Raw genomic sequence first — 27,767 nt, forward strand, 5'->3', positions numbered from 1 at the left:
AAGAAAGCTGAGTGCCGAAGAATTGATGCTTTTGAACTGTGGTGTTGGAGAAGACTCTTGAGAGTCCCTTGGACTGCAAGGAGATCCAACTAGTCCATCCTAAAGGAGATCAGTCCTAGGTGTTCATTGGAAGGACTGATGTTGAAGCTGAAACTCCAATACTTTGGCTACCTGATGCGAAGAGCTGACTCATTGGAAAAGCCTCTCATGCTGGGAAAAACTGAGGGCAGGAGGAGAAGGGGACAACAGAGGATGAGATGGTTGGATGGCATCACCGACTCAATGGACATGAGTTTGGGTGGGCTACAGGAGTTGGTATTGGACAGGGAGGCCTGGCGTGCTGTAGCTCATGGGGTCGAAAGAGTCGGACACAACTGAGCGGCTGAACTGAACTGAACTGAGTGAGTCTGCTCTCTCCCGAATGGCTTAACTTGATTGTCCTCAGTTAATGTCTTCATTTGATTGCTATCAACTTCAACAGGTCTACCAGATCATGGACCATCGTCCCGTGAGAAAACGCCAGCAGAAAAGTTTTAAAACTACTATTGACACATTTGATCAGTCACAGCACCTTCTCCATATACTGCACAAACCTTTTTTATGCATTTCAGTTGCTTTTTTATCTTTCTTGAAATAATAAAGCATACTATACCAAAAATTCTCTTTTCTTGCATCTTTGATATTATAATGCCTACACAAATATTCACCAATTTTGATATTTTGTTTAATGCACAGTGATATGAGAGCTGTAACATACAACAAAATTGTTTTGAATAAAGTTAAAAACAGCTAGGCCCTGCAAGAGCCATTTTACAGGGAAAAAAAAAAATGAAAGAAGCTTTTGGCGAACTCAATATGTGAGCGGTTCACAAATTGTGGTCCCAGGACAAGGGCTATCACTCACTTCAGAACTTGTTAAAAATGCAAGTATTAGGCTTCAGTCCAAACTTGCAGGGTCAGAACACTGAAGGTAGGGCAGTGCAATCTGTGCTCCACGTGCCCCAACCCCACCCCACCATGTGATTCTGATTCAGGTTCCAATGTGAGAATCACTGAAAGAGAATATTCAGATCAAGAGGGGAGAAAGATTTCATTCATTTAAAACTGGTAATCAGCATCGTAAGGGAGCAGTCTGGATCAGGTACTTTTACTGTATCTCCCTTTCAGTTCAATTCAGTCACTCAGCCGTGTCTGACTCTTTGCGACCCCATGGACTGCAGCATGCCAGGCTTCTCTGTTAATTTCAGCATAAAAGAATTTGGGGATGTTTATGCAAATAATGGTTTTAGGGGAAAAATCATTTTCTTGTTTGTATACATTTTATCCTGTTATCTTATTTAAGGTGTGAATTCAGAAATTAAACACAAAGGAGGGAACTGCAGAATGCTCCATCATCAATGTCCTTGAAATATTTTGACAGTCAGTATTTTCTAATTCTTTCAGATTTTTAAGTAATAGTAATTTGATATTTTTTAAATTAAGACTTTCCTTAGTGCAGCTTAAGGTTCAGAGAAAAAATCAGGGAAAGCACAGAGACCTCCCAGATGCCTCCTCTCCCCCTCACATGGGCACAGCTCCCTCTCTAGTCTCTATAGTCCACACCAAAGCTGTGCCTGTGTTACAGCTGAGCAGACTGCACCGACACATCACGATCATGAGTTCATTCTTGGTGTTGGACATTTTGTGGGTTTGGAAATTTTAATTTTTTGAAAACATAAATATTAGTCAAATATCTTTTTTTCAGTTGAAGTGTCGATTTAAAATCTGTTAATTACTGCTGTACAGCAAAGTGATTGTTATACATGTATTTATATTTTTTCACTTTCTTTTCCATTATGGTTTATCAAAGGATATTGAATATAGTCCCCTTGCTTATGATAGGACCTTGTTTATCCATTCTCTACATAATCGTCTGTATCTGCAGATCCCAAACTCACAGCCCACCGCTCCCCCACCCACAGTCCCCTTTGGCAACTGCCAGTCTTCCCGATGTCCACGCGTCTGTTTTTGTTTCATACGCTCATTTGTGTCATATTTTACATTGCATGTACACATGATGTTGTATGGCATTTGTCTTCTTACTTACTCCACTTACTGTGATGATCTGTAGTTACATCCGTATTGCTGCCAATGGCATTATTTTGTCTATTTTAGGGCTGAGTAATAATATTCCATTCTGTGCATTTGCCACGTCTTCCTTACCCATTCATCTGTTGATGGACGTTTGTTTCCATGTCTTGTCCACTGTGAACACTGCTGCTGTGAACATAACGGTGCATGTATGTTTTTGAATTATAGTTTTGTCTGGATACATCCCCAGAAACAGGAATGCTGGATCATATGGTAATTCCATTTTTAGTTTTCTGAGAAAACCCATACAATTTGCTACAGTGGCTGTGCCTATGTAAACACCCGCTAACCGTGTAGATGCGTGCTCTTTTCTCCACACCTGCACCAGCGTTTCTTGCTTGTGGACTTTTTACTGATGGCCACACTGAGCAGCATGAGTTGGAATGTCATTGTACTTTGGATTTGCATCTCTTTCATAGAGATGTTGAGCATCTTTTCATGTACCTATTAGCCATCTGCATTTTTTCTTTGGAGAAATGTCTCTTCAGGTCATCTGCCCATTTTTCCATTGTTTGTGGTTGTGTCTAGACCTTATTATATAATATTTTGTGACTGTAAATGACATATCCTTTATAATAATTTAGGACAAATATAGTTTTTAAAATGTTTTATTCCAAATTACCTTTTAAACATTTTAATTAGCATATAACTTTTACTGTGCATAGTATTTAACAACCATAGTACATGTGCGTGTGGTAACTGAATATCAGAGGTAGCTTTTCCAATTTTTCCAAAGGGGCACAGCAAAGGAGGATTCCAGGGTTCACGTAGCATCTAATCTGTGATACAGACACAACCCTCTAGGACTTCATTCAAGTTCAACCCCAACCATATGCAGGTGTAAGGCTTCTGGAAAGAGAACATGTAACCCCAGCTGGCCACATTTCCTGCTCTCTTTCATCAAATGGAGAAAAAAATAATGGTCCCTAACTGGCCCAAGCTCAAATCTGACACTGCCACTCAGTGGCAGTGGCCTTAGGACAGTCCCTTCCCTGCTCAGAGCCTCATACCTGCCAAGGATCCAAACCATCCAGAGAGGAGAGAGCTCAAAAGTGTGCGTGAACCACCCCCAGTACTGCTGAGGGCACTGCCGGGTTTCAGCACCTCTCCTGCACTGAACAGGCCTGGTGTCCAGGCTGCCAGGCTGTGTCCCCAGCAGTCAGTAGGTGAGGAAGGTAACACTGCTGCGGGGCCCCTACTGGACCCGCCTTGTCCCAGGTCATCGCCCTGCGTTCTCTCCTTTCCTCCTCTGTGGTGGGGAACCACCATCACATTAGAGGGTTAACATGAGGGGAAAAGGACAACACAAGGAAGGCATAAAACTGTGCCTCTGGGGAAACCAGTGCTGCTGGAGGTCAAGAGAGGTCACGTGGGGGGGCTCAGGCGCTGGGCCTAGTGACAAGTGGCTGCAGGGAACACCGAGGAGCCAACCAGGGTGGGGGAAAACCAGTTTGTGACACGGCTGGCAGCTTCCAAGTGTGTTCAGTGTGTGAACGTCTGTCGCCCTGTGCTCTGGAGATAGTGGCGCTGGGTCCCTGGATTGCATTTCCAAAGGTGTTTTTTGTTTCTATTGTCATGGGAATAGGAAAAATTCTGAAAGTTATTCAACCTCCACAGGAAAGGGGAACCACCTAACTTTGGACTTCTAGTGGCTCAGGAGAATCTGCACGAGGTGTGTGTGTGGGGTGCACACGCTTACCCTGAAAGGTGGCGGGTAGGAAAGAGGGAACCACAGAGAAGGTAGACGAGCCAAGGGGCCAGGAGGGGTGGGGGCTGGCAGGCGAGATGGCGGCAGAGTGGCCTTCCCATCAGGGTCCCCTCTGCCCCCTCCGCTCAGTCAGTAACCGCCTGTGCCCGTCCCACAGCTCTGTGAGGAGGTCCTGGAACCCGCACAGGGACACACGTTCTCTAAGCTCCACGGCTGAGCAGAAGCGAGCGTCAGACAAGGGGGACTACGTGCAGTCCTCTGCCTTCAACCACACTGGGGCACACGGTTCTTCATTTTTCTGTGGGGCGGGGATCTTCTCATGTCTCATTACTCAACTCAAGAACAGCTACGTTTTCCGACACATGGGAAATAACCACAGCACGAGTGAGTGATGGGATCCTGGGCAGGACCCCAAATTCAGTGGCCCTAATTGTTTTCCTTCTCCTGTTGCTCTATTTCAAACCAACACTGGAGTCAGTGGAATTCTCAGACAGCATTAGATCCTGACTCCAGGGGAACAGGTTGGGTCCCTGGGCACAACAGTGGGGATGGGGGCTACCTTCCAAATGCCCCGGGTCCCGAAGCCTCCTGACAGAGCCCCTGTTCCTGCCTTCAGCACTGGACCTAGGCCAGAGCTTCCCTACCTGGAAAGATTCCAAGAGATCCTAGGGCAGCACAGGATCCACCTTCTCCAAGCAAAGCTGTCTTTCTCTGTGACTCAAGTGTCCCCTGTCCCGTCTAGACCACAGTGTCCTGGGGCAGGCCGGCCTTAACACCAATAGGAGAAACACTGGGAAGGGGCCGGGAAGCCAGGCTTGGGGGAGGGATAAAGGGGGTCATAGAGGCAGAGATGGGGGACCTGGGTCCCTGCTAGGTGAGCTGTCCCCATCACTGGGGAGGATGCACCTGGCAGCTCCTGTCTCCTGCAGGCAGCTGCGCCAGCCTTCTCGCGAAGGTCGCTGTCTGGTGCACTTACAGCTCTGAGAGTGTCAGAGCAACTGTGGAAGCAGACATTCCACTCTGGGGAGGCAGGGGGAGTGGGCCCATGTGTGTCTCCTTGCACCCACAGCATCCTCACTCGCTCTAGCGTCCAGCTCCCTGTCCATCCACCCCCTCACTGAGTCACCACCTCCACCGCGGGAGCAGCTCTGCCCACATCCAGCCTTACCACTGAGGCCACGCTGATCAAGGACCACCTGTCACCCCACACCTGCCTGTTCCCTTCCACCCCAGACCGCAGCCGGATTCTGAAACGGAGACAGCGTTAGCATCCACTTGATCTCTGGGGCCTCTCTCACCTGACCCCACACTCTCTGTGGGTGCGTGTTCTCACAAACATGTCCCCATCTCAGTTATTCCAACACTTAAATGGGTCACATGTCCAGGACAGGGACCCCTCATGTTGCTCCAGGCTCTCAGAGGTCCCTCTAAATGGAGAGGACAGCAAACAGGACAAGAATCTATCACCAATTCAAGAGAGAGAGACATGCCAGGAGACCCTCAGCAGGACTGGATCGAAGAAGAGAAGCAGGACTCAGGACTCCCACCTCAGGAAGAAGACACCCTGGTGCAGGACAGGGGATGAGAAGAGAATCCTGGGAACAACATCCCCCTGCCTGACTCCAGATTGACTGAAGGGCATCTTCCAAATACCTGAGCTCTTGTCCAGGGGCTTCTCAGCTGGAATTTGGGGGGTGGGGTGGGGTCCAGAAGATGCACGGAGCCAAGAATGTGTCTGACTCTGTGCGGAGCCAGGCCCACCAGAATCAGAGGTGTTTCCAAGACAAGGTGGGTGTTAAAACCCTGAGGAACAAGTCACTCATGGACCGGATGCTAAAGTACAAAACTGGGGTAGCTTGTGGAGCTAATGCAATGAGAAAAGTCTTCCCAAGGATGTACTCACAGCCAGGGGAGAACCAATAAGCAGAGATCTTGTGATTACAAGGCTCCCTCCTTCCCTAAACAGGGCAGGACCTCAAATCCACATCTGCAGACTAGAGCAGCCTCAAGGTCACGATCCCCAAATCCGCACAAGGAAGGTTAAGTCAAGGCCATGAATGGTGAGAACCGTGAGGCTCCGGGGTCAACACCTGTGTTGGAGGGAACCGCCTTCTGCTCCCCACGGGCCTCCTGCCTCCCAGAGAAGAGGCTCTGGGACCAGACTCAGAGTCAGCAGAGACCCCTGGGACCAGCCCTGGTTCTACTACAGGTTCTGTCCAAGGGCAAAATAAATACAAACTCAAATTCTTTTTTAGGGTTTTCATCCACTGAGAAGAGGGAAAGATCAAAAAGAGCCATGGTCCAAACCGAGCCAGGTCAGGCTGTGTGCAAAAATCACACTCTTAGGAATCAGAGCTGCCTCCATGAGCAAAGGGCCATGGCCACTAAGCCCCTGGCCACTCCAGCTGTGCCTCCTGGATCTGGGGGAGGTTGCAATCACCAGCTTGGAATCTTCCTCCCCCCACCCCTCATTCCTCCAGAGGCCGATTCTCCAGAATACCGTCTGTTCCATTTAGAGGGCTGGCCCGGGTATCCTTTGAAGAGGAGTGTCCCCATGACCACGAGCAGGGAGGTGTGGAAGTATTTGTTTCTCCGAATATCCCTGTGCTGTGCCCTGCCTGGGCTCAGGTTGGGGCTAGAGGTTTAGGGTATCCGGGACTGGGGGCTCAGAGCGTGGAAGGGACCTCTTCAGTCTTCCTGAGAATCTACTTTGGGTCCTCACACTGGATCGTGGGGGTGGTGACAGGGGACCTTCACACCACCTGTTTCTAGGCCTCCTCACTGCACCTGCTCGGAGGTCAATGACTGTAAATTTCATTGTTTCTTATTGAATGTATGGGAGGATTCATGAAAATGTTACATAACATTGGAAGCTTCTACTGGTGAGAAGTTTCAGACTCCACCCAAAGACATAGATAAACCAGACTTTGTCCTGTTCCATCAGCACCTGGAATTCACACAGCTGTGGGTCAAGGTCCTGTGAGGAAGTCACAGCGGGCCCTCTTCCACCCTCGGGCCACCAGCACAGCAGGGACAAGACCCCCAGCTCCCGTCTGGGCAGTGCGAGCACACAGGGAGGCAGCTGAGGCTGCTCCTGCCCGTCTGCCCCGGGGACAGGCAGCCCGTTTAAGGTTCCCAAACCTCCCTTCCTCTCAGAGTTCCAGAGGGGCCTCTGGGAAGCCTGGGGTGCCTGGCACAGGGGGTGACTACTGTGGAGTGAGCATGGGCCTCCCGTGTGAGCTCCACACCCTAGGGTGCAGCTGGAGGGGGCCATCAGAAACCCCTGCTCCTCTTCCTCTCCCTACAAGGGGGCAGGAGACTCTTTTTAGCAAGACGGAGAGGGGAGAAACGCGGTACACTGGCAGCTTCACAAAGATCTCAACCTGCCCCCACAAAGATCGGGTGATCTTCCAGCCACTAGTGGGGACTTCCCTCAGAGCTGGGGACACAGCATTAGACCTGTGCCCAGGGCTCGTCTCCCAGCCATCCCCGCCCCACAAGGCTGTCCGCAACAGGAACAAGATCCAGTGCAGCTCAGATGCATCGCTGGGTCCTGGGCTAACGGCTCAGGTCCTAGAATCACGCCAGGGTCCAAGGAAGTACCTGTATCATCTGGGGCTTATCTTGATCTTGAGGATGAGGTCTCCCCACTGACAGTGTACCTTCAGGGAGGGACTCCTGCCCCACACAATCTTCACACTGGCTGGATGGCCTGATCACAGGGCAAAAGGACCCCGAGCTGTCAGTGGTGAAGACGTTCCCCTTGCAGTCCCACCGCACTTGGGAAAATGAGGTGGAGAGACAGAGCAAGGTTCTGGGCGGCCAATTTCCTTGCTGGTGGGAGATAAGGACACGGAGGACAGGGCTCCATCCTGGACAGGTGCCCTCGGTTCCTTCCTCGGAGCATAAAGTCAGTGCCTGCAGGGAGGTCTTCAGGCCAGAGGACCCCGTGCCCTCCCTAACACTGCTCTTCGTGACATCCTGCGGGAGCCCATCCTTGCTGCCAGCGACTGGCCTTCAGGGTGGGGGCGCCCCTGGGATTTTCCATCTGGATGCAGCCTGGAGAGACCTTAGGAGACAGTCACAGCTCGCATTCCAGGTGGGCCCGCCCTCTGTAACAAGGGCAGTTCCTCTGCCTCGGTCTGGACCACTGCTCAGCCCAGATGAGCGACTCACCACCATCCCAGTGAGGCTTCTGACACCAGCACATCCTTGTTGTCTGCTAAGCGCCATGGGAGGGTGGTGTAAGCATTGCTGAAAGACAAGAGTCACGAGACTGAGTCACTAAGAGGAGGCACAGGCGTCCCGGGAGTCCCCAAGAAACCAGCAGAGAAATGGACCCCGGGGCAGCCAGAGAGCCCTTTGTGCCACAAGCTGGGTGCAGTGCATGTTGACCTAAGTTAGTTACTGGGATAATACAGCATTATCCTAGTAATTACATATGATAACTGCAAGCAGTAATTACATCCTTTTGCACATTTTGAAGAAATTTTGAGGGATTGAAGAAGTTTGCAAATTACTAGTGAAATCTGAATTTACTAATTAACCCAAGTGGTCCTCATCTCTACAACCCAGGTGCAAGGACAGAGAAGCTGTGTGTGTGTGGAGTGGGGGGAGCAGGCCCTCAGGGTCAGGCATGACCCTGACCTGGACATCTCCCAAAAGACAGCTCTTGGAGACGGGATCATCTGGAGGACTGAAGGAGGAGCAGCAGGGCCCTGGTTCATGTGGGAAAGTCAGTGCCTGGCCCAGAATGAGGAATTCACAGCACCTGGGGATGTTTCAAGGACCTTGTTCCCACTGTAGGTGGTGTTCCCTTTCTCTGGGTTTTTGTTGGCATATCTCTCAAGAAGCAATACTGAACATGGAAATACCGCACAGTGTGTGATGATTTCCAGCCTCCAAAGGTCTCAATAAATTCATACTTTTATAAAATACTTTTCACTATATTGTGCTATATTGTTATATGAGGAAGTTTAGAGTGAGAATGGGAGGTTCTATGCTCATTATTTGAAGACTGAAGAGATCTCCGCCGTGGCGGAGTTCCCCCTGGGTGGTCCGGGACCCAGGGAAAGATCACTTTTTAACTATTTCCACAGCCCCCGGGGTGTCATACAGTTGGAACAGCGACAAACTAAGCTGGCTTCTCACACTGGGAATCTCAGAATATCAGAGAACCTGAGCACGAGTTTCCCTCAACTGTTGAGACGCCAGTTGATCCCAAGGAGAGTCGGGCGCCGTCTGCTGGCCGTTGGTGAAACGGCAAACGAAGCCGTGTCTCGCGGCGAGGGATTGGCCGCGCGCTCCTCTGTGCATTCCTGAAATGAAGGATATTTGCAAGGCTTGGTTCTCTGCTGATGGCCGGGGGGATGCTTTGACCCAGCCAGGCTTATTCTCCAGCATCACTGAGAAGACTAAAGAAAAATGGAGAGGGTATCTTGAAAAAAATATGCTTGTCACCTAATGGCTGTTTTGTTTTTGGTTTTAAGACTCATGAGCTTCATTTATAGTTTTCTTATAGAGACATGGAAAACTATAATGTATCTTTACATAAACTATCTTCTTTTCAAATCACCTACCTCTGCTATATATGTTGGTATTATACTTTTATTATTTTTGACATGGTTATTTGAGTATATTGACAGTCACCCAAATGGTATTTATGTACTGGATGCCAAGAAAACACCCACAGCTGAGGTATTCTCTCTCCCCACAGATGTCTACGGAGTCGCGGGGAGCTGTTCTAAGGATTCATCAGATCAGGTCATCAAAGGTAATGATATCCCTGGCAGTGAAGAGAGAGAATACAGCCATACTTAATGTATTAGTAAGAGTGAATGGATTAGTAGGCAGAGTAGACCCAGCAACATTCATGATCCAGCTTCTTTAGCTTTCGGTATCTGGATTATTACATATAATTTTGGCAGTTCATATGGAAACACAGCCCAAATGCCGCACCTTGAATGAATTCATAAGAACAAGAGGCAGTACCATCATTTATTAGCTTTAAAAATATTAATAGATTTGTTGAAATACACTTCACAAAGCATACGAGTAATAGTTTTAAAGTGTACAACTCAATGATTGGCATATTCACAAGTTGTACAGTCTTCACAACTATCTGATTTCAAGCCACACTCATCACTCCCCTCCCAAAAAACGGTTGGCACCCATTAAACCATCACTTCTCATTCTTCCCTCTGTTTAGCAACAAACAACCACTACTATAAATTCTATTTCAGGATTTGCTTACCACGTACATTTACTATAGCTGTGATCAAAGGCTGGTCGCAGAAACGAGCCGGAACAGTAGGAGGCGAGCTTCCCTTTGCCAACAGCGAAGAAGCAGGTCTCAAGAACCTGCTTGATTCCGCTAGACCGCCCCGAGAGGGTGCGCGCACAGCTTCGTTCCCACTCAGTAACGGCCAGCAGAGGGCGTCTCAACTGACGCAGAAAACACCCACAGCCAGGGTCCCTGCGCTCAGGCACCGCTTCCGGGGTGAGAAAACCATCCTTAGTATGTCGCTGCACCAGTTGTGCGACACTCTGTGGGCTGCAGAAATCGTGAGTAAAAAGTGGCCTTTCCTTGGTCCTGACCATCAGGGGAACTTAACTGTGTATGTTCATTAGCTAACTTGTTTCAGACTCTTTGCAGCCCCATGGGGCTGTAGCCGCCAGGCTCCTCTGTCCATGGGGTTTCCTAAGCAAGAATACTGGAGTGGGTTACCACTTCCTACTCCACCGGGTCTTCCCCACCCAGGGATCGAACCCGAGTCTCTTGCATCTCCTGCATTGGCAGGCAGGTTCTTTACCTCTAGCATCACCTGGGAAACAGTGGCTAAGATCTCCTCAGTGTCCTGGAATACTGAGCACAGAACCTCCCATTCCAACTTATTCTCAATTTCCTCATACAACATTTAGGGAGATTTATTTTTATAAAGTGAAATCCATTTATTGAGACCTTTGGAGGCTGGAAATCATCACACACTGTGCGGTATTTCCATGTTCAGTATTGCTTCTTGAGAGATATGCCAACAAAAACCCAGAGAAAGGGAACACCACCTACAGTGGGAACAAGGTCCTTGAAACATCCCCAGGTGCTGTGAATTCCTCATTCTGGGCCAGGCACTGACTTTCCCACATGAACCAGGGCCCTGCTGCTCCTCCTTCAGTCCTCCAGATGATCCCGTCTCCAAGAGCTGTCTTTTGGGAGATGTCCATGTGCCTGACCCTGAGGTCCTGCTCCCCCCACTCCACACACACACAGCTTCTCTGTCCTTGCACCTGGGTTGTAGAGATGAGGACCACTTGGGTTAATTAGTAAATTCAGATTTCACTAGTAATTTGCAAACTTCTTCAATCCCTCAAAATTTCTTCAAAATGTGCAAAAGGATGTAATTACTGCTTGCAGTTATCATATGTAATTACTAGGATAATGCTGTATTATCCCAGTAACTAACTTAGGTCAACATGCACTGCACCCAGCTTGTGGCACAAAGGGCTCTCTGGCTGCCCCGGGGTCCATTTCTCTGCTGGTTTCTTGGGGACTCCCGGGACGCCTGTGCCTCCTCTTAGTGACTCAGTCTCGTGACTCTTGTCTTTCAGCAATGCTTACACCACCCTCCCATGGCGCTTAGCAGACAACAAGGATGTGCTGGTGTCAGAAGCCTCACTGGGATGGTGGTGAGTCGCTCATCTGGGCTGAGCAGTGGTCCAGACCGAGGCAGAGGAACTGCCCTTGTTACAGAGGGCGGGCCCACCTGGAATGCGAGCTGTGACTGTCTCCTAAGGTCTCTCCAGGCTGCATCCAGATGGAAAATCCCAGGGGCGCCCCCACCCTGAAGGCCAGTCGCTGGCAGCAAGGATGGGCTCCCGCAGGATGTCACGAAGAGCAGTGTTAGGGAGGGCACGGGGTCCTCTGGCCTGAAGACCTCCCTGCAGGCACTGACTTTATGCTCCGAGGAAGGAACCGAGGGCACCTGTCCAGGATGGAGCCCTGTCCTCCGTGTCCTTATCTCCCACCAGCAAGGAAATTGGCCGCCCAGAACCTTGCTCTGTCTCTCCACCTCATTTTCCCAAGTGCGGTGGGACTGCAAGGGGAACGTCTTCACCACTGACAGCTCGGGGTCCTTTTGCCCTGTGATCAGGCCATCCAGCCAGTGTGAAGATTGTGTGGGGCAGGAGTCCCTCCCTGAAGGTACACTGTCAGTGGGGAGACCTCATCCTCAAGATCAAGATAAGCCCCAGATGATACAGGTACTTCCTTGGACCCTGGCGTGATTCTAGGACCTGAGCCGTTAGCCCAGGACCCAGCGATGCATCTGAGCTGCACTGGATCTTGTTCCTGTTGCGGACAGCCTTGTGGGGCGGGGATGGCTGGGAGACGAGCCCTGGGCACAGGTCTAATGCTGTGTCCCCAGCTCTGAGGGAAGTCCCCACTAGTGGCTGGAAGATCACCCGATCTTTGTGGGGGCAGGTTGAGATCTTTGTGAAGCTGCCAGTGTACCGCGTTTCTCCCCTCTCCGTCTTGCTAAAAAGAGTCTCCTGCCCCCTTGTAGGGAGAGGAAGAGGAGCAGGGGTTTCTGATGGCCCCCTCCAGCTGCACCCTAGGGTGTGGAGCTCACGCGGGAGGCCCATGCTCACTCCACAGTAGTCACCCCCTGTGCCAGGCACCCCAGGCTTCCCAGAGGCCCCTCTGGAACTCTGAGAGGAAGGGAGGTTTGGGAACCTTAAACGGGCTGCCTGTCCCCGGGGCAGACGGGCAGGAGCAGCCTCAGCTGCCTCCCTGTGTGCTCGCACTGCCCAGATGGGAGCTGGGGGTCTTGTCCCTGCTGTGCTGGTGGCCCGAGGGTGGAAGAGGGCCCGCTGTGACTTCCTCACAGGACCTTGACCCACAGCTGTGTGAGTTCCAGGTGCTGATGGAACAGGACAAAGTCTGGTTTATCTATGTCTTTGGGTGGAGTCTGAAACTTCTCACCAGTAGAAGCTTCCAATGTTATGTAACATTTTCATGAATCCTCCCATACATTCAATAAGAAACAATGAAATTTACAGTCATTGACCTCCGAGCAGGTGCAGTGAGGAGGCCTAGAAACAGGTGGTGTGAAGGTCCCCTGTCACCACCCCCACGATCCAGTGTGAGGACCCAAAGTAGATTCTCAGGAAGACTGAAGAGGTCCCTTCCACGCTCTGAGCCCCCAGTCCCGGATACCCTAAACCTCTAGCCCCAACCTGAGCCCAGGCAGGGCACAGCACAGGGATATTCGGAGAAACAAATACTTCCACACCTCCCTGCTCGTGGTCATGGGGACACTCCTCTTCAAAGGATACCCGGGCCAGCCCTCTAAATGGAACAGACGGTATTCTGGAGAATCGGCCTCTGGAGGAATGAGGGGTGGGGGGAGGAAGATTCCAAGCTGGTGATTGCAACCTCCCCCAGATCCAGGAGGCACAGCTGGAGTGGCCAGGGGCTTAGTGGCCATGGCCCTTTGCTCATGGAGGCAGCTCTGATTCCTAAGAGTGTGATTTTTGCACACAGCCTGACCTGGCTCGGTTTGGACCATGGCTCTTTTTGATCTTTCCCTCTTCTCAGTGGATGAAAACCCTAAAAAAGAATTTGAGTTTGTATTTATTTTGCCCTTGGACAGAACCTGTAGTAGAACCAGGGCTGGTCCCAGGGGTCTCTGCTGACTCTGAGTCTGGTCCCAGAGCCTCTTCTCTGGGAGGCAGGAGGCCCGTGGGGAGCAGAAGGCGGTTCCCTCCAACACAGGTGTTGACCCCGGAGCCTCACGGTTCTCACCATTCATGGCCTTGACTTAACCTTCCTTGTGCGGATTTGGGGATCGTGACCTTGAGGCTGCTCTAGTCTGCAGATGTGGATTTGAGGTCCTGCCCTGTTTAGGGAAGGAGGGAGCCTTGTAATCACAAGATCTCTGCTTATTGGTTCTCCCCTGGCTGTGAGTACATCCTTGGGAAGACTTTTCTCATTGCATTAGCTCCACAAGCTACCCCAGTTTTGTACTTTAGCATCCGGTCCATGAGTGACTTGTTCCTCAGGGTTTTAACACCCACCTTGTCTTGGAAACACCTCTGATTCTGGTGGGCCTGGCTCCGCACAGAGTCAGACACATTCTTGGCTCCGTGCATCTTCTGGACCCCACCCCACCCCCCAAATTCCAGCTGAGAAGCCCCTGGACAAGAGCTCGGGTATTTGGAAGGTGCCCTTCAGTCAATCTGGAGTCAGGCAGGGGGATGTTGTTCCCAGGATTCTCTTCTCATCCCCTGTCCTGCACCAGGGTGTCTTCTTCCTGAGGTGGGAGTCCCGAGTCCTGCTTCTCTTCTTCGATCCAGTCCTGCTGAGGGTCTCCTGGCATGTCTCTCTCTCTTGAATTAGTGATAGATTCTTGTCCTGTTTGCTGTCCTCTCCATTTAGAGGGACCTCTGAGAGCCTGGAGCAACATGAGGGGTCCCTGTCCTGGACATGTGACCCATTTAAGTGTTGGAATAACTGAGATGGGGACATGTTTGTGAGAACACGCACCCACAGAGTGTGTGGGGTCAGGTGAGAGAGGCCCCAGAGATCAAGTGGATGCTAACGCTGTCTCCGTTTCAGAATCCGGCTGCGGTCTGGGGTGGAAGGGAACAGGCAGGTGTGGGGTGACAGGTGGTCCTTGATCAGCGTGGCCTCAGTGGTAAGGCTGGATGTGGGCAGAGCTGCTCTCGTGGTGGAGGTGGTGACTCTGAGGGGGTGGGTGGACAGGGAGCTGGACGCTAGAGCGAGTGAGGATGCTGTGGGTGCAAGGAGACACATGGGCCCACTCCCCCTGCCTCCCCAGAGTGGAATGTCTGCTTTCACAGTTGCTCTGACACTCTCAGAGCTGTAAGTGCACCAGACAGCGACCTTCGCGAGAAGGCTGGCGCAGCTGCCTGCAGGAGACAGGAGCTGCCAGGTGCATCCTCCCCAGTGACGGGGACAGCTCACCTAGCAGGGACCCAGGTCCCCCATCTCTGCCTCTACGACCCCCTTCATCCCTCCCCCAAGCCTGGCTTCCTGGCCCCTTCCCAGTGTTTCTCCTATTGGTGTTAAGGCCGGCCTGCCCCAGGACACTGTGGTCTAGACGGGACGGGGGACACTTGAGTCACAGAGAAGGACAGCTTTGCTTGGAGAAGGTGGATCCTGTGCTGCCCTAGGATCTCTTGGAATCTTTCCAGGTAGGGAAGCTCTGGCCTAGGTCCAGTGCTGAAGGCAGGAACAGGGGCTCTGTCAGGAGGCTTCGGGACCCGGGGCATTTGGAAGGTAGCCCCCATCCCCACTGTTGTGCCCAGGGACCCAACCTGTTCCCCTGGAGTCAGGATCTAATGCTGTCTGAGAATTCCACTGACTCCAGTGTTGGTTTGAAATAGAGCAACAGGAGAAGGAAAACAAGGGCCACTGAATTTGGGGTCCTGCCCAGGATCCCATCACTCACTCGTGCTGTGGTTATTTCCCATGTGTCGGAAAACGTAGCTGTTCTTGAGTTGAGTAATGAGACAGGAAGATCCCCGCCCCACAGAAAAATGAAGAACCATGTGCCCCAGTGTGGTTGAAGGCAGAGGACTGCACGTAGTCCCCCTTGTCTGACGCTCGCTTCTGCTCAGCCGTGGAGCTTAGAGAACGTGTGTCCCTGTGCGGGTTCCAGGACCTCCTCACAGAGCTGTGGGACGGGCACAGGCGGTTACTGACTGAGCGGAGGGGCAGAGGGGACCCTGATGGGAAGGCCACTCTGCCGCCATCTCGCCTGCCAGCCCCCACCCCTCCTGGCCCCTTGGCTCGTCTACCTTCTCTGTGGTTCCCTCTTTCCTACCCGCCACCTTTCAGGGTAAGCTTGTGCACCCCACACACACACCTCGTGCAGATTCTCCTGAGCCACTAGAAGTCCAAAATTAGGTGGTTCCCCTTTCCTGTGAAGGTTGAATAACTTTCAGAATTTTTCCTATTCCCATGACAATAGAAACAAAAAACACCTTTGGAAATGCAATCCAGGGACCCAGCACCACTATCTCCAGAGCACAGGGCGACAGACGTTCACACACTGAACACACTTGGAAGCTGCCAGCCGTGTCACAAACTGGTTTTCTCCCACCCTGGTTGGCTTCTCGGTGTTCCCTGCAGCCACTTGTCACTAGGCCCAGTGCCTGAGCCCCCCCACGTGACCTCTCTTGACCTCCAGCAGCACTGTTTCCCCAGAGGCACAGTTTTATGCCTTCCTTGTGTTGTCCTTTTCCCCTCATGTTAACCCTCTAATGTGATGGTGGTTCCCCACCACAGAGGAGGAAAGGAGAGAACGCAGGGCGATGACTTGGGACAAGGCGGGTCCAGTAGGGGCCCCGAAGCAGTGTTACCTTCTTCACCTACTGACTGCTGGGGACACAGCCTGGCAGCCTGGACACCAGGCCTGTTCAGTGCAGGAGAGGTGCTGAAACCCGGCAGTGCCCTCAGCAGTACTGGGGGTGGTGTACGCACACTTTTGGTTCTCTGGAACCTTGTCAGGTATGAGGCTCTGAGTAGGGAGGGGAGTTGCCTAAGCCCACTGCAGCCAGGTGGCACAGTCAGGTTTGAGGCCAGGCCAGTCAGCGACCATTGTTTTCTTTTCCATTTGATGAAGGAGAGCAGGAAATGTGGCCAGGCTGGGTTACATGAGTCTCATCATCTCCTTCAGGAAGTCTTGCATCTGTACATGGTTGGGATGAATTTGAATGAGGTCATAGAGGAGGCTGTGTCTTACTGCATATTAGATGCTCTCTGAACCCTGTAATCCTTCACCTTTGGTGTATGCCTTTTGGAAGAAATGGAAAGGTTACCTCTGATATGTTTATTATTATTTAAATTACTGTATACATATGTACTTCAGTTGTAAAATACTATACATATTAGTTATATGCTAATAAGAATGTTAAGGTGATTTGCAATAAAACATGTAAAATTTTGTTTTGTCTTTAAATTTTTATAAACATATGTCATTTACCCTCAAAATATTTTGATTAAAAATTAATGTCCACATACAACTCAACAACCACAAAAAATAAACAACCCAGTGGAAAAATGGGCCAAGGATGTAAAGAGGCCTTTCTCCAAAGAAGAAATACGGATGGCCAATAGGCACATGAACAGGTGCTCAACATTGCTGATTATTAGAGAAATGCAAATCCAAAGTAAACTGATGTACCACCTCATGTTTTCAGAATGGCCATCAGTAAAAAGTCTACAAATAAGAAATGCTGGAGCAGGTATGGAGAAAAGAGGAGTTTCCTGTACTGTTGGTGGGAATGTAAGTTGGTACAGCCACTGTGGAAAATGGTGCAGAGTTTCCTCAGAAAACTAAAAATAGAATTACCATCTGACCCAGCATTCCCACTTCTGGGTATATGTCTAGAAAAAATTATAATTGAAAAAGATACATGCACCTCTATGTTCATAGCAACACTATTCACAGTAGCCAAGACATGAAGGCAATCTAAATTCCATCAACATGAATAGATGAAGAAGTGGTACACATATACAATATAAAAAGAACAAAATAATGCCATTTGCAGCAACATGTATTCAAGTAGAGACTATTTTACTAAGTGAAGTAAGTCAGAAAGACAAATACCATACGATATGACTTATATGTAGAATCTAAAATATGACACAAATGAATCTCTATATGAATCAGAAGCAGAATCATGGACATGGACAAGGCTAGCAGTTGCCTAGGAAGAGAGAGTGTGGGGAAGGGATGGATTGGGAGCTTGGGATCAGCAAATGCTAAATACTTCACAGAGAATGAATAAACCACAAGGTCCTGCTGTATGGTACAGGGAACTATATTTAACATCCTGTGATAAACCAAAATGGAGACCATGATAAGGAATGTATATGTATGCATAACCTGAAACACGCACTTTTGAACTCTCTCCTCTCTGGTTCTCTGGAACCTTGTCAGATATGAGGCTCTGAGCAGGGAAGGGAGTTGCCTAAGCCCACTGCAGCCAGGTGGCATAGTCAGATTTGAGTCCAGGCCAGGTAAGCTACTGTACAGCAGTAATTAATACAACATGGTAAATCAACTACACTTCAAATCAATTGAAAAAAGTACTTTATTTAAAAAAAATTAGATCCAAACACACTGGATGTAGAGCACAAGTGTGAACTCACGATCATGATGTGTGAGTGCAGGTCCTTCACTTGTAACACCAGTACCTCTTTGTGGGGGAACACAGGGGAGGCTGTGCCCATGTGGGGAGGAGGCATCTGGGAAATCTCTGTGCTTTTCCTCATTTTAGCTCTGAACCTTAAACTGCACTAAGCAAAGTCTTAATTTTAAAAATATCGAATTACTATTACTTAAAAACTTGGAAGGATTAGAAAATATTGACTGGCATAATACTTCGGTGACACTGATGATGAAGTGATCTTCAGTTCCCTCTCATGTTTAATTTCTGAAATCACACCTGAAATGAGATAGTTATGATAAAATGTGTACAGACAAGAAAATATTTTTTCCACCTAAAACCATTATGGGCACAAATATACAAAATTATTTTATGTTGAGATTAAAAGGAAAAACAGTAAATAACCTGATCCAGACCACTCTCTTAGGATGTGTTGGACAAAGAAAAGTGATGCGATTACTGGTTTTAAATGAATGACATCTTTCTCGCCCCTCTATCTGCATATTCTCTTTCAGTGCTTCTCATGTGGAAACCTGCATCAGAATCACATGGTGGGTTGACGGTGGGGCATGTGGAGCACAGACTACACTGCCTCACCTCCAGTGTCCTGACCCCGGAAGCCTGGATGGAAGCCTAATACTTGTATTTTAAACAAGCTCTGAAATGAGTGATGCTCTCTGTCCTGGGACCACAATTTGTGAACCACTCACCTACTAAGTAGGCCAAAAGCCTTCTTCTTCTTCTTCTTTTTTTTTTTTTCTGTAAGATGGCTCTTGCAGGGCCTAGTTCTCTAACTTTATTCAAAACAATTTTTTTAGATTGTATTGTGACAGTGCTAATATCACCATGCATTAAAAATATTTATATATCAAAATTGGTGAATTTTTGTGTAGCCATTTTAGTATCAAAGATGCAAGAAAAAACAGCATTTTTCAGCATAGTATGCTTTATTATTTCAAGAAAGGTTAAAAAAGCAACTGAAATGCAAAAAAAAAAAAAAGATTTGTGCAGTATATGGAGAAGGTGCAATGACTGATCTCACGTATCAAAAGTAGTTTTCAAATTTTGTGCTGGGATTTCTCACTGACGATGATCCATGGTCTGGTAGACCTGTTGAAGTTGACAGCAATCAAATGGAGACATTAATTGAAGACAATCAACTTATGCCTTCAGGAACAGCAGACACACTCAAAATACCCAAATCAAGTGTTGAAAATAATTTGTCACCTTGGTTATTTTAATCAGTTTGATGTTTGGGTTTCACATAAGTTCGATAAAATCTGGACCGTTTCTGAAAGGGATTCTCTACTGAGATGTAAAAAAATGCTCTGATTTTAAATAAAATTGTGTCGGACAAAGAAAAGTCAATATTGTACAATAATGTGGAACAGAAGAGATTGTGGGGCCAGTGAAACGAAACATCACCAACCACACCAAATGTCGGTCTCCATCCAGAGAAGGAGATGTTAGGTATACGGTGGGATTCAAAGGACGCCCTTTATTATAAGTTTCTTTCAGAAAACCAAACCATTAATTCCAGCAACTACTGGTTCCAATTACTCCAACTGAAAACATCACTCAATGAAAACTGACTAGAAGTAGTCAACAAAACACATAATCTTCCATCAGGATAACTCAAGACTGCATGTTTTTTGATGACTAGGCAAAAACTGTTACAGCTTGGCTTGGAAGTTCTGATTCATCAGCCGTATTCATCAGACATTGCACATTTGGGTTTACATTTATTTCAGTCATTACAAAATTCTCTTCTTGGAAAAAACTTCAATTCCCTGGAATACTATAAAGAGCACTTGGAATAGTTCTTTGCTCAGAAAGATAAAAGGTTTTTGGAAAATGAAATTACGAAGTTACCTGAAAAATGACAGAAGGTAGTGGAGGGAAACAGCAAATGCCTTATTCAATAAGTTTAGTTCAGTCCCTCAGTCGTGTCCGACTCTTTGCGACCCCGTGGACTACAGCACGCCAGGCCTCCCTGTCCATTAGCAATCCTGGAGTTTACTCAGACTCATGTCCATCGAGTCGGTGAGGCCATCCAGCCATCTCATCCTCTGTCAACCCCTTCTCCTCCTGCCTTCAATCTTTCCCAGCATCAAGATCTTTTCAAATGAGTCAGATCTTCCCACTGGGAGGCCAAAGTATTGGAGTTTCAGCTTCAGCATCAGTCCTTCCAATAAATATTCAGGACTGATTGATTACCTTTAGATGAGACTGGTTGGATCTCCTTGCTGTCCAAGGGACTTTCAACAGTCTTCTCCAACACCACAGTTCAAAAGCATGGATTCGTTGGCATTCAGCTTTCTTTATAGTCCAACTCTCACATGGATACATGACTACTGCAAAAACCATAGCTTTGAGTATACAGACCTCTGTTAGCAAAGTAATGCCTCTGCTTTTTAATATGCTGTCTAGGTTTGTCATTGCTTTTCTTCCAAAGAGCAAGTATCTTTTCATTTCAAGGCTGCAAGTCATCATCTGCAGTGGTTTTGGAGTCCAAAAAAATAAAATCTGTCACTGTTTCCCTTCTTTTCCCATCTATTTGCCATAAAGTGATGGGACCAGATGCCATGATCTTAATTTTTTGAATGTTGAGTTTTAAGCCAGCTTTTGCACTCTCCTCTTTCACTTTCATCAAGAGGCTCTTCAGTTCCTCTTCACTTTCTGCCATAAGGGGGGTGTCACATGAGTATCTGAGGTTATTGATATTTCTCCCGGCAATCTAGATTCTAGCTTGTGCTACATCCAGCCTGGAATTTTGCATGATGTGCTCTGCATAGACGTTAAATAAGAAGGGTGACAATACACACCCTTGATGTATTTCTTTCCCATTTGGAACCAGCTCGTTGATCCATGTTCAGTTCTAACTGCTGCTTTTTGACCTGCATACAGATTTCTCAGGAGGCAGGTAAGCTGTATTCCCATCTTTTGAAGAATTTTCCACAGTTTGTTGTGTAGGGCCACCCAAGATGGTTGCATAATGCTGGAGAGTTCTGACAGAATGTGGTCCACTGCAGAAGGGAATGGCAAACCACTTCAGTATTCTTGCCTTGAGAAGCCCGTGAGCAGTATGAATATATCCATCACTTGCTTCAAATTATTCATGGAGCAGTGCTCTCAAAGCTGTGTCCCAGGTTATTTTTGTCACTCACGTATTACGTCTTTTTGTACCTTCTGATCCTAGTTGAAAAACAAGTCCATATCCAGACAAAAGAAGAAACACGAGTGAGAAGAAGAAAAATTAAATAAAGTCAGTATGATGTGGACAGCAGAGGTCATGCCCTAAAAAAAAAAAAAAAAAAAAAAACCATGGTAATTTGGAGCTTAAATACGATCTTTCAGCCATAGTCTCTAGTGGCATCGTGTCAGGACAGTTTACCTGAGTAGGAGCCAAAGAGAAAGCAAGAAAAACAAACTGCAAAGGTTTTCTAGTCCTCTACACCAACACCTTGGTGACCTCTGGCAAAGAGTGACCCATGCTGACAGTCGTACAGACACACAACTATGAAAACAACTAGAGAAAAAGCAGCATGAAACAAACAAGGAAAAAAACCTGCCCTTTTATGGGACCTCCCTGGCAGTCCAGAGGTGAAGACTTTTCCTTCCAGTGCAGGGAGTGGGGACCTAACATACCACTTGTGGCTAAAAAACAAATCATAAAAAACCAGTAGTAATATTTTAACAAATACAAAAACCTTTAAAACTTTTCCTCATCAAAAAAACTTAAAATTTTTCTTTATTGTCCTCCTCTGATATTAACATTTAGCTGAGAATCAAAATCCTCTGAAATTAACAGTTACAATGTCCTGAGGACCTAGAAAGTCAGTGGGATGTAGCAAAGGGTGCTAACCTCATCATGCAAATGCCCTCGGGGGTGTGATCCTCCTGGGGACCAATCTGTGACTCCCCAGGGGGCTGTCCAAAAGCTAGACAAGGCCACACCCTCTGCTCACCTGGTCATTCCCTGGTCCACTTCTGAGGCAGACGTGTGCTGCTGATGGGAGACAAGGACACAATGAAAGGGGCTGCAAGGGGCAGAAGGCCTGGCCAGCAGAAACAAGGTGTCTCCCACAGGGAAAATGGGAGGATTTCCTCCAAGGAAAACCTGTCTGTAAAAGAGAAGGGAGGAGATCGACATCCCTCAGAAAGACAGAGAGAAAAACGAAGCATGGAGACACAAGAGGGCTCTCAGAGCAAAGCAGGTAAGATGCCAGATTCTTTTTTGCAGACATCTGTTTTGAGTGATCCTGGAGAGAATTTGTGAAACACTAGAGATTGGGCTGTGGGACAGAGGAACAGGTCCCAGATGTGACCTTGACACCTTTGAAAGTGGGGAGAGAAACCCAGGGTGAAGTCCCAAATCCCCTGTGATCAGGAGCTCTACCAGCTATGCCATCCTTGAGATCTAAACTTGAGAGAGAGTTTCCTGGGCATGCCTGCCAGGAAGCTCAGAAACTACTCTGTCCAGGTGAGAAGTTAATGGAGGGAGAGGGGGACTGGAGGAAACCAGAGTTGGGGGAGGGGATGGCAAGGAGGTGGAGGAGCAGTGGGACTTGGAACCTTCTCTAATCCACTCTCCCCAGATTCCAGAGGTAGGTCAGGGAACACTCACTCCTGTCCTCCTCTCCACCCACAGAGGTCACCAGGCACAAGCAATGCAGAAGCCGGGATGACTTCCCTGAGAGTCACAAGAGAAACGGCCATGGAGAAGAGAAGGTGAGGGGACAACTACCCCCAGCCCAGTGGAGATCTAAGGAGCATCCAAACTCCTGCAGAGCAGGACTTTACCACAGAGCAGGTAGGTTTCTGGGCTGGGCTTGGTAGAGGTGGGGATGTGGGCAAAGGCCCTGAGGGGCAGACTGAACCCCAGAGGGCAGAGAAAGCCTCTAACTCTGCCCATGAAGTGGGAACAGGCTGAGAGGAAGGTGCCCAGGACTTGGCTCGGGTTGCCAGCAGATGTTGGAAGAGGCCAACAGAGTCAGATATGCTGCGGTGTTAGGCCTGGGATGGAGGTGTTGAGACAGTCAAGGGGCCGTAGTGCATATGACGAGAAATTTCAGGGGCAGCGCACATCACAGGAACCTCTCCTGTTCTGTCTCCCTCCTAGGTTCTGCCCATACTTCCGGGCGTCTCCACGACAGGGGGGCCCGGTTCCGATCGCCAATGTGGGCCCGGGGCCAGAGACGCTGCCAGTGCAACCCAGAGTCCAGGCCCGCCTCGCCCAAGCGCCCTCGCAGAAGCCAGTCACCTGAAGCCGCCGCGCCCCTGGAGGAGCTCACGTCCAAGCTCTCCAACCAGATGGGAGCCCTTGAAGTGGTCCTGGATGAGTTGCGGGCCCCGGGGGGCGCCTTCCTACCGGTGCCCACCGATCGCACGGAGCCCACGGCCTCGCAGCGCTCCTGGCTCACCTGGCAGCTGACGCACGCGGGCGCCACCCTGCACTGGGCGCTGACACGCGCCGCGCACCACCGACCTCCGGGCCCGCAGGTCTACCCGCCCTGGGCGCCTGGGCCTTAGGGGCACACCTCGCCTTTCTCCACCACTTCTCTGGTCTTGCAAGGCTCTGAGGCAGCATCTCAGTACCCTGAGGCGAAGAACTTCCTCCACAAAAGACAACAACCCACCTGTCTAGGGGACGATATTCCTCAGGGACCAGACCTCATCGCCTGCGCACTCCAGCTCAGGGAGATGTGTTCCTGTGTCCAGAAGTCAGCCTGCTAGGATGTGCATTCAGAGGACAATGCTTGTTTAATCCTATGGCTCAGATTGCAAACCTTAGTGATGTGATTTGTGCCTTTTGATCCCTCCATATTTCCTGTTTTACTTGAAAAATGAAATGAGAGACAGGTGGATGGGGGGGTGGCGATGAGAAAGAACAATAGACAGGTGAGATGTAGAGACAGAGATAGATTCCTGGAGTGGGTTCCACTCTACGGAACAATTGTCTTTTTTGGGTTTTTCTAGAGATTGGGTTTTTTGAGGTTATGGTTAGAAACCTACCTTGAACAAATCTTTATATCCAATGAGAAATTGGATTGTATGAAGAACTTTGTAGATTTTTGGTGTTGAAATTAAAACTACATTTCTACTTATTATAGAGCATGTGTTCTACGTGGACTGCAATAAATTTTTAAATATTGCAATCTTTTGTCAGTGTGATTTGTGAGTGTGCTCACAAGTGTATGTATAGAATGGATAGACAAAACGTCTACTGAACAGCACAGGAACGTGTATTCAATACTGTGATAAACCACAACGGAACAGAACATGTATATATATGTATGTGTATATATATATATATATATATATAGTATAAATCAGTTACACTTCAATTGAAAACAGGTATTTTATTAAAAAACATGAAAGTTCAAACACACAGGATGTACAACAGAAGCGTGAACTCAGGATCCTCATGTGTCAGTACAAGTCCTCCGGTTGTGACACAGGGGTGTCGTTGGTGTGAAGAAGGGAGGTTGTACCTGTGTGGGGAGGAAGTGTCTGGAAATCTCTGTGCTTTCCCTCCTTTTTGCTCTGAACCTTAAACTGCACTAAGGAAAGTCTTAATTGTAAAAACATCCAATTATTATTTTGAAAATTGAAAACATCAGAAAATATTGACTGTAAGAATACTTCAGTGACAGGATGATGGAGCATTCTTCAGTTCCCTCCTTTGGGTTTGTCACATAAGTGTATGCTCCTCAGTTTTTGTCTCGTCACAACAAAGATTTGGAGTGACGGACTTATAAGGCCCCATCGGCATGTCACAGCTCTCAGGTCTTGGACAGACCATGTTATAGCTCTCAGGTCTTGAACGGACTGTGTTGTAGCTCTCAGTGTTACAGCTCTATTTTATTTAGAAGATAGCAGGAAAATCCATCTTCGAGGCATGAGGGTTCGTGGATCCAAAAAAGCAAAGAGAAGAGCACCCCAGCGCACGGGGGTGGGGAAGCCGGAGAGAGAGAGAGCCCTTTGGCTCCTCTTTTATATGTTTCTGTCTTCCCCCGGGCCTGCCCTATGCCAGTTGGACTTAGTCAGGAGTCCTGTTCTACCTGAAGTCCTCACTCCGGTCCTCGGACCTTCCTTTGACCTTCCTCTGTTCTTTGTTTGAGGGCTTTTCCCTTCCTTGTCTTTTAGCCACCACCATTTTGGACTCCTTTTCCCTATTCTAACTACCTAACAGGTTTAATTTCTGAGTCACACCTGAAATAAGATATGGTTAGGATAAAATGTGTAAATATAAGAAAACTGGCTCCCCTCCAAGCCCAGGATTGGCATAAACTTAAAAAAATTATCTAATGTTGAAATTAAAGGAGAAAAAAACAGTTAAATGACCTCATTCAGAATGCTCTCTTAGGATGCTGATCACAGACTCTAATTGAGTGAGGACGCTCCCCCATCTCTGTCTGAATATCCTACTTCAGTGCTTCTCACCCTAGGACTTGCATCAGAATCATTGAAGGGGCTTGCGTTCAATTTTTTAATTTTACAATGAGCAGGATGCTCCTCTGGAAGTATATTTCTCATTTCATTATACCCCAAAATTTCTGAGGAAAGGAGTTTTGGAGAAAATAAAGGCAATGATATCATCAAATATGATGCCAAATATGATATATTATTACGAAAACAAACAAACTGCTGTTGAGTGAGAAAAAAGAATCACTCGTGGAGCTTGTCTAACGTAGATAGCATGGCCGTGCACACGGCACTCTGGATTGAAGCCTGATATTTGCATTTAAACAAGCTCATGAGCGATGGTGCTGCTCCAGGTCCTGGGACCACACATCATGAACCACTCACCTACCTGGTAGAATTTAAAAGGCAAAGGCGGGACTTTCCTGGAGGTCCAGTGATTAGGACTCCAGGCTTACACTGCATGGGACCACGGCTCCATGCATGATCCAGAAAATAAGACCCCATTTGCCAAACAGCATGGCCAAAAAAAAAAAAAAAAAGCTTAAACGTAAAGGCAAAGGCACATTCCCCTTGAGGTTACTCATCTCACATGGTCCTATGGTATCTGCTCATAAGGGAGCCTCCCAGACAGGAAGCAGACACCAGGATAGTCCTTTCCTCTCTTCACATTAGTACAGATGACATGGTCTTTTTTCTACCTAGAAATGCTCTGAGTAGAGACTGCCAACAAACAAACAAACATCCCCGACATAACTGTCCTAGAGAAAGTGATCAAAGCTTTTTCTTCAGGAAAGGTTTCTGGTGATCATGGCATATGGTTGAGTGAAAGCAACAGAGCTCCTATACAAAGACACAATGGCCCAATGTTGTGGGCATGAACTATCACTAAATCAAACCTCAGAAGACAGGACATTACAGTGATGATGGGAAAATAATCCAATGATCTTCCTTTGAGAAATACAAATGTGTGGTAAACAGGGAGAAATCAGCCTCACACTAGCTGTACTTGCTACTGTTCTGCTTTCCCTGAAGCCTACAGGCTCTCCCCAGCTTGACTGCTCTGAACGCAGAGGGCTCCTACAAATGCAGGTGCCCCATGCATAGCCAGCAGTGATGGTAGCCTGGTAAGCATGATAAGATTCTATTAATAGACAAGTTCCAATGTGTCTGTGTGTTTTCCCCACACCACCAAGCAATTTCTGACATTTGTTGTCTTACAAATGTACACTGACAGAAAATTTCAGATCCCACAAGTTCAGGGCTCAGTCTTAGAAGGCTGCCTGCCCCTCCCCCACTTCAGAAGCAGTCGGAGGCCAGGTTCTCAGCTGTGCTCCTGGAGGACCCACTAGAGTGCAGAGGTTCCAAGGACCCTTCTTGGGGTCAATCAACTTGCTTACAGAACTCAGAAATGTTTTACTGATTAGATTATCATTTTATAATAAAAGGCTGAACTCAGGGACAGCCAGATGGAAGATGTGCCTCAAGCAAGGTGAGGGGAAAGGGCATGAGCTTCCCTGTCCTCCCCAAATCCCCACCTGTTCACCAACCTGGAAGCTTTCCAAATCAGTCCTTTGGGTTTTTACAGAAGCTTCATTACAGAGTGATGCTTAACTCTAATTAGACACTGGTGATGGGTTCAACCTCCAGCTCCTCTCTCCTCCCTCCAACCTGGGGTTCTGATAAGGTCAGGCAACCCCTACTCTTTGGTCACTGGGATGCTTTCCAAAGGTCACCTCATTAACATAACAAAGCCCATTTATCACTTTCACACTTAAGAAATTCCAGTGGCTTTAGTAGCTGTGCCAGCAACCAGGAGAAATACCAAATACATCTTTCTTACTATAAATCACAACATTCAGGTCACAGGATAGCACCTTTCCTGAGTGCAGATCAGATCTTCATCATTATACTGGTTTTATCTAAGGTCTCTAGAGGTCTAAATTCCCTGCCCACTGAAGGCAAGGCTTTGGGGTACAGGAAACGTGTATATTTTGAACAAAATTATAAAGAATGCAGACTCCTCCATGTAAACCCATTTGGGGAGCTACCCTGGATTTGAAAACTTCAGGAAATCTATATGCATCAGGCCAATCAGCACGATTACACTTGAAGGATTTGTTTTCAGAGATGAGACCTAAACAATCCCAATAGTGACTCCAGGATGATGGGAGATCAGGGCCTTCCGTGCACTTGAGCACTTGGAATTAATTCCCACCCTCATAACACGTACACTTTCCAGGAATACGTGACACTCTATATCAATATGCGCCCAAAGATAACTAGTGTGAAAATAGTGTGTTACATCTCA

General features: G+C 48.1%; 1 protein-coding gene and 2 long non-coding RNA genes across 4 annotated transcripts; 2 read left to right on the forward strand and 1 right to left on the reverse strand.

Moving 5' to 3' along the window:
* Positions 1–2,655: 2,655 nt before the first annotated feature.
* On the reverse strand, positions 2,656–10,201 carry LOC139184650 (uncharacterized). The gene is made up of 3 exons (XR_011568203.1): positions 10,099–10,201; positions 9,017–9,156; positions 2,656–8,092 (listed from the first exon to the last, which is right to left on the reverse strand). It is a non-coding gene; the product is annotated as an uncharacterized lncRNA (long non-coding RNA).
* LOC139184649 (uncharacterized) lies at positions 9,149–16,813 on the forward strand. Of its 2 annotated transcripts, XR_011568202.1 has the most exons (4): positions 9,151–9,271; positions 9,555–9,611; positions 10,081–10,402; positions 11,444–16,812. It is a non-coding gene; the product is annotated as an uncharacterized lncRNA (long non-coding RNA). The 2 variants fall into 2 exon arrangements; XR_011568201.1 differs by having other exon boundaries at positions 9,149–9,271; positions 9,555–10,402; positions 11,444–16,813.
* A 5,054-nt stretch (positions 16,814–21,867) lies between these two features.
* On the forward strand, positions 21,868–24,130 carry LOC139184477 (uncharacterized). The gene is made up of 3 exons (XM_070794326.1): positions 21,868–22,248; positions 22,683–22,844; positions 23,154–24,130. Exons 1-3 carry the CDS (start codon positions 22,044–22,046, stop codon positions 23,561–23,563), a joined length of 777 nt encoding a protein of 258 aa, XP_070650427.1. The 5' UTR covers positions 21,868–22,043; the 3' UTR covers positions 23,564–24,130.
* The last annotated feature ends 3,637 nt before the right edge of the window (positions 24,131–27,767 follow it).

Source organism: Bos indicus, chromosome 8 (genome assembly GCF_029378745.1).
Source record: "Bos indicus isolate NIAB-ARS_2022 breed Sahiwal x Tharparkar chromosome 8, NIAB-ARS_B.indTharparkar_mat_pri_1.0, whole genome shotgun sequence".
Lineage (NCBI taxonomy): Eukaryota > Metazoa > Chordata > Mammalia > Artiodactyla > Bovidae > Bos > Bos indicus.

Excerpts from the sequence above, each read along its gene's own strand:
- LOC139184477 (XM_070794326.1), top strand. The coding sequence starts at position 22,044 with ATGGGAGACAAGGACACAATGAAAGGGGCTGCAAGGGGCAGAAGGCCT. Across the intron at positions 22,249-22,682 it reads GGGCTCTCAGAGCAAAGCAG|AGGTCACCAGGCACAAGCAA; the intron begins GTAAGATGCCAG and ends CTCCACCCACAG. Across the intron at positions 22,845-23,153 it reads AGGACTTTACCACAGAGCAG|GTTCTGCCCATACTTCCGGG; the intron begins GTAGGTTTCTGG and ends TCTCCCTCCTAG.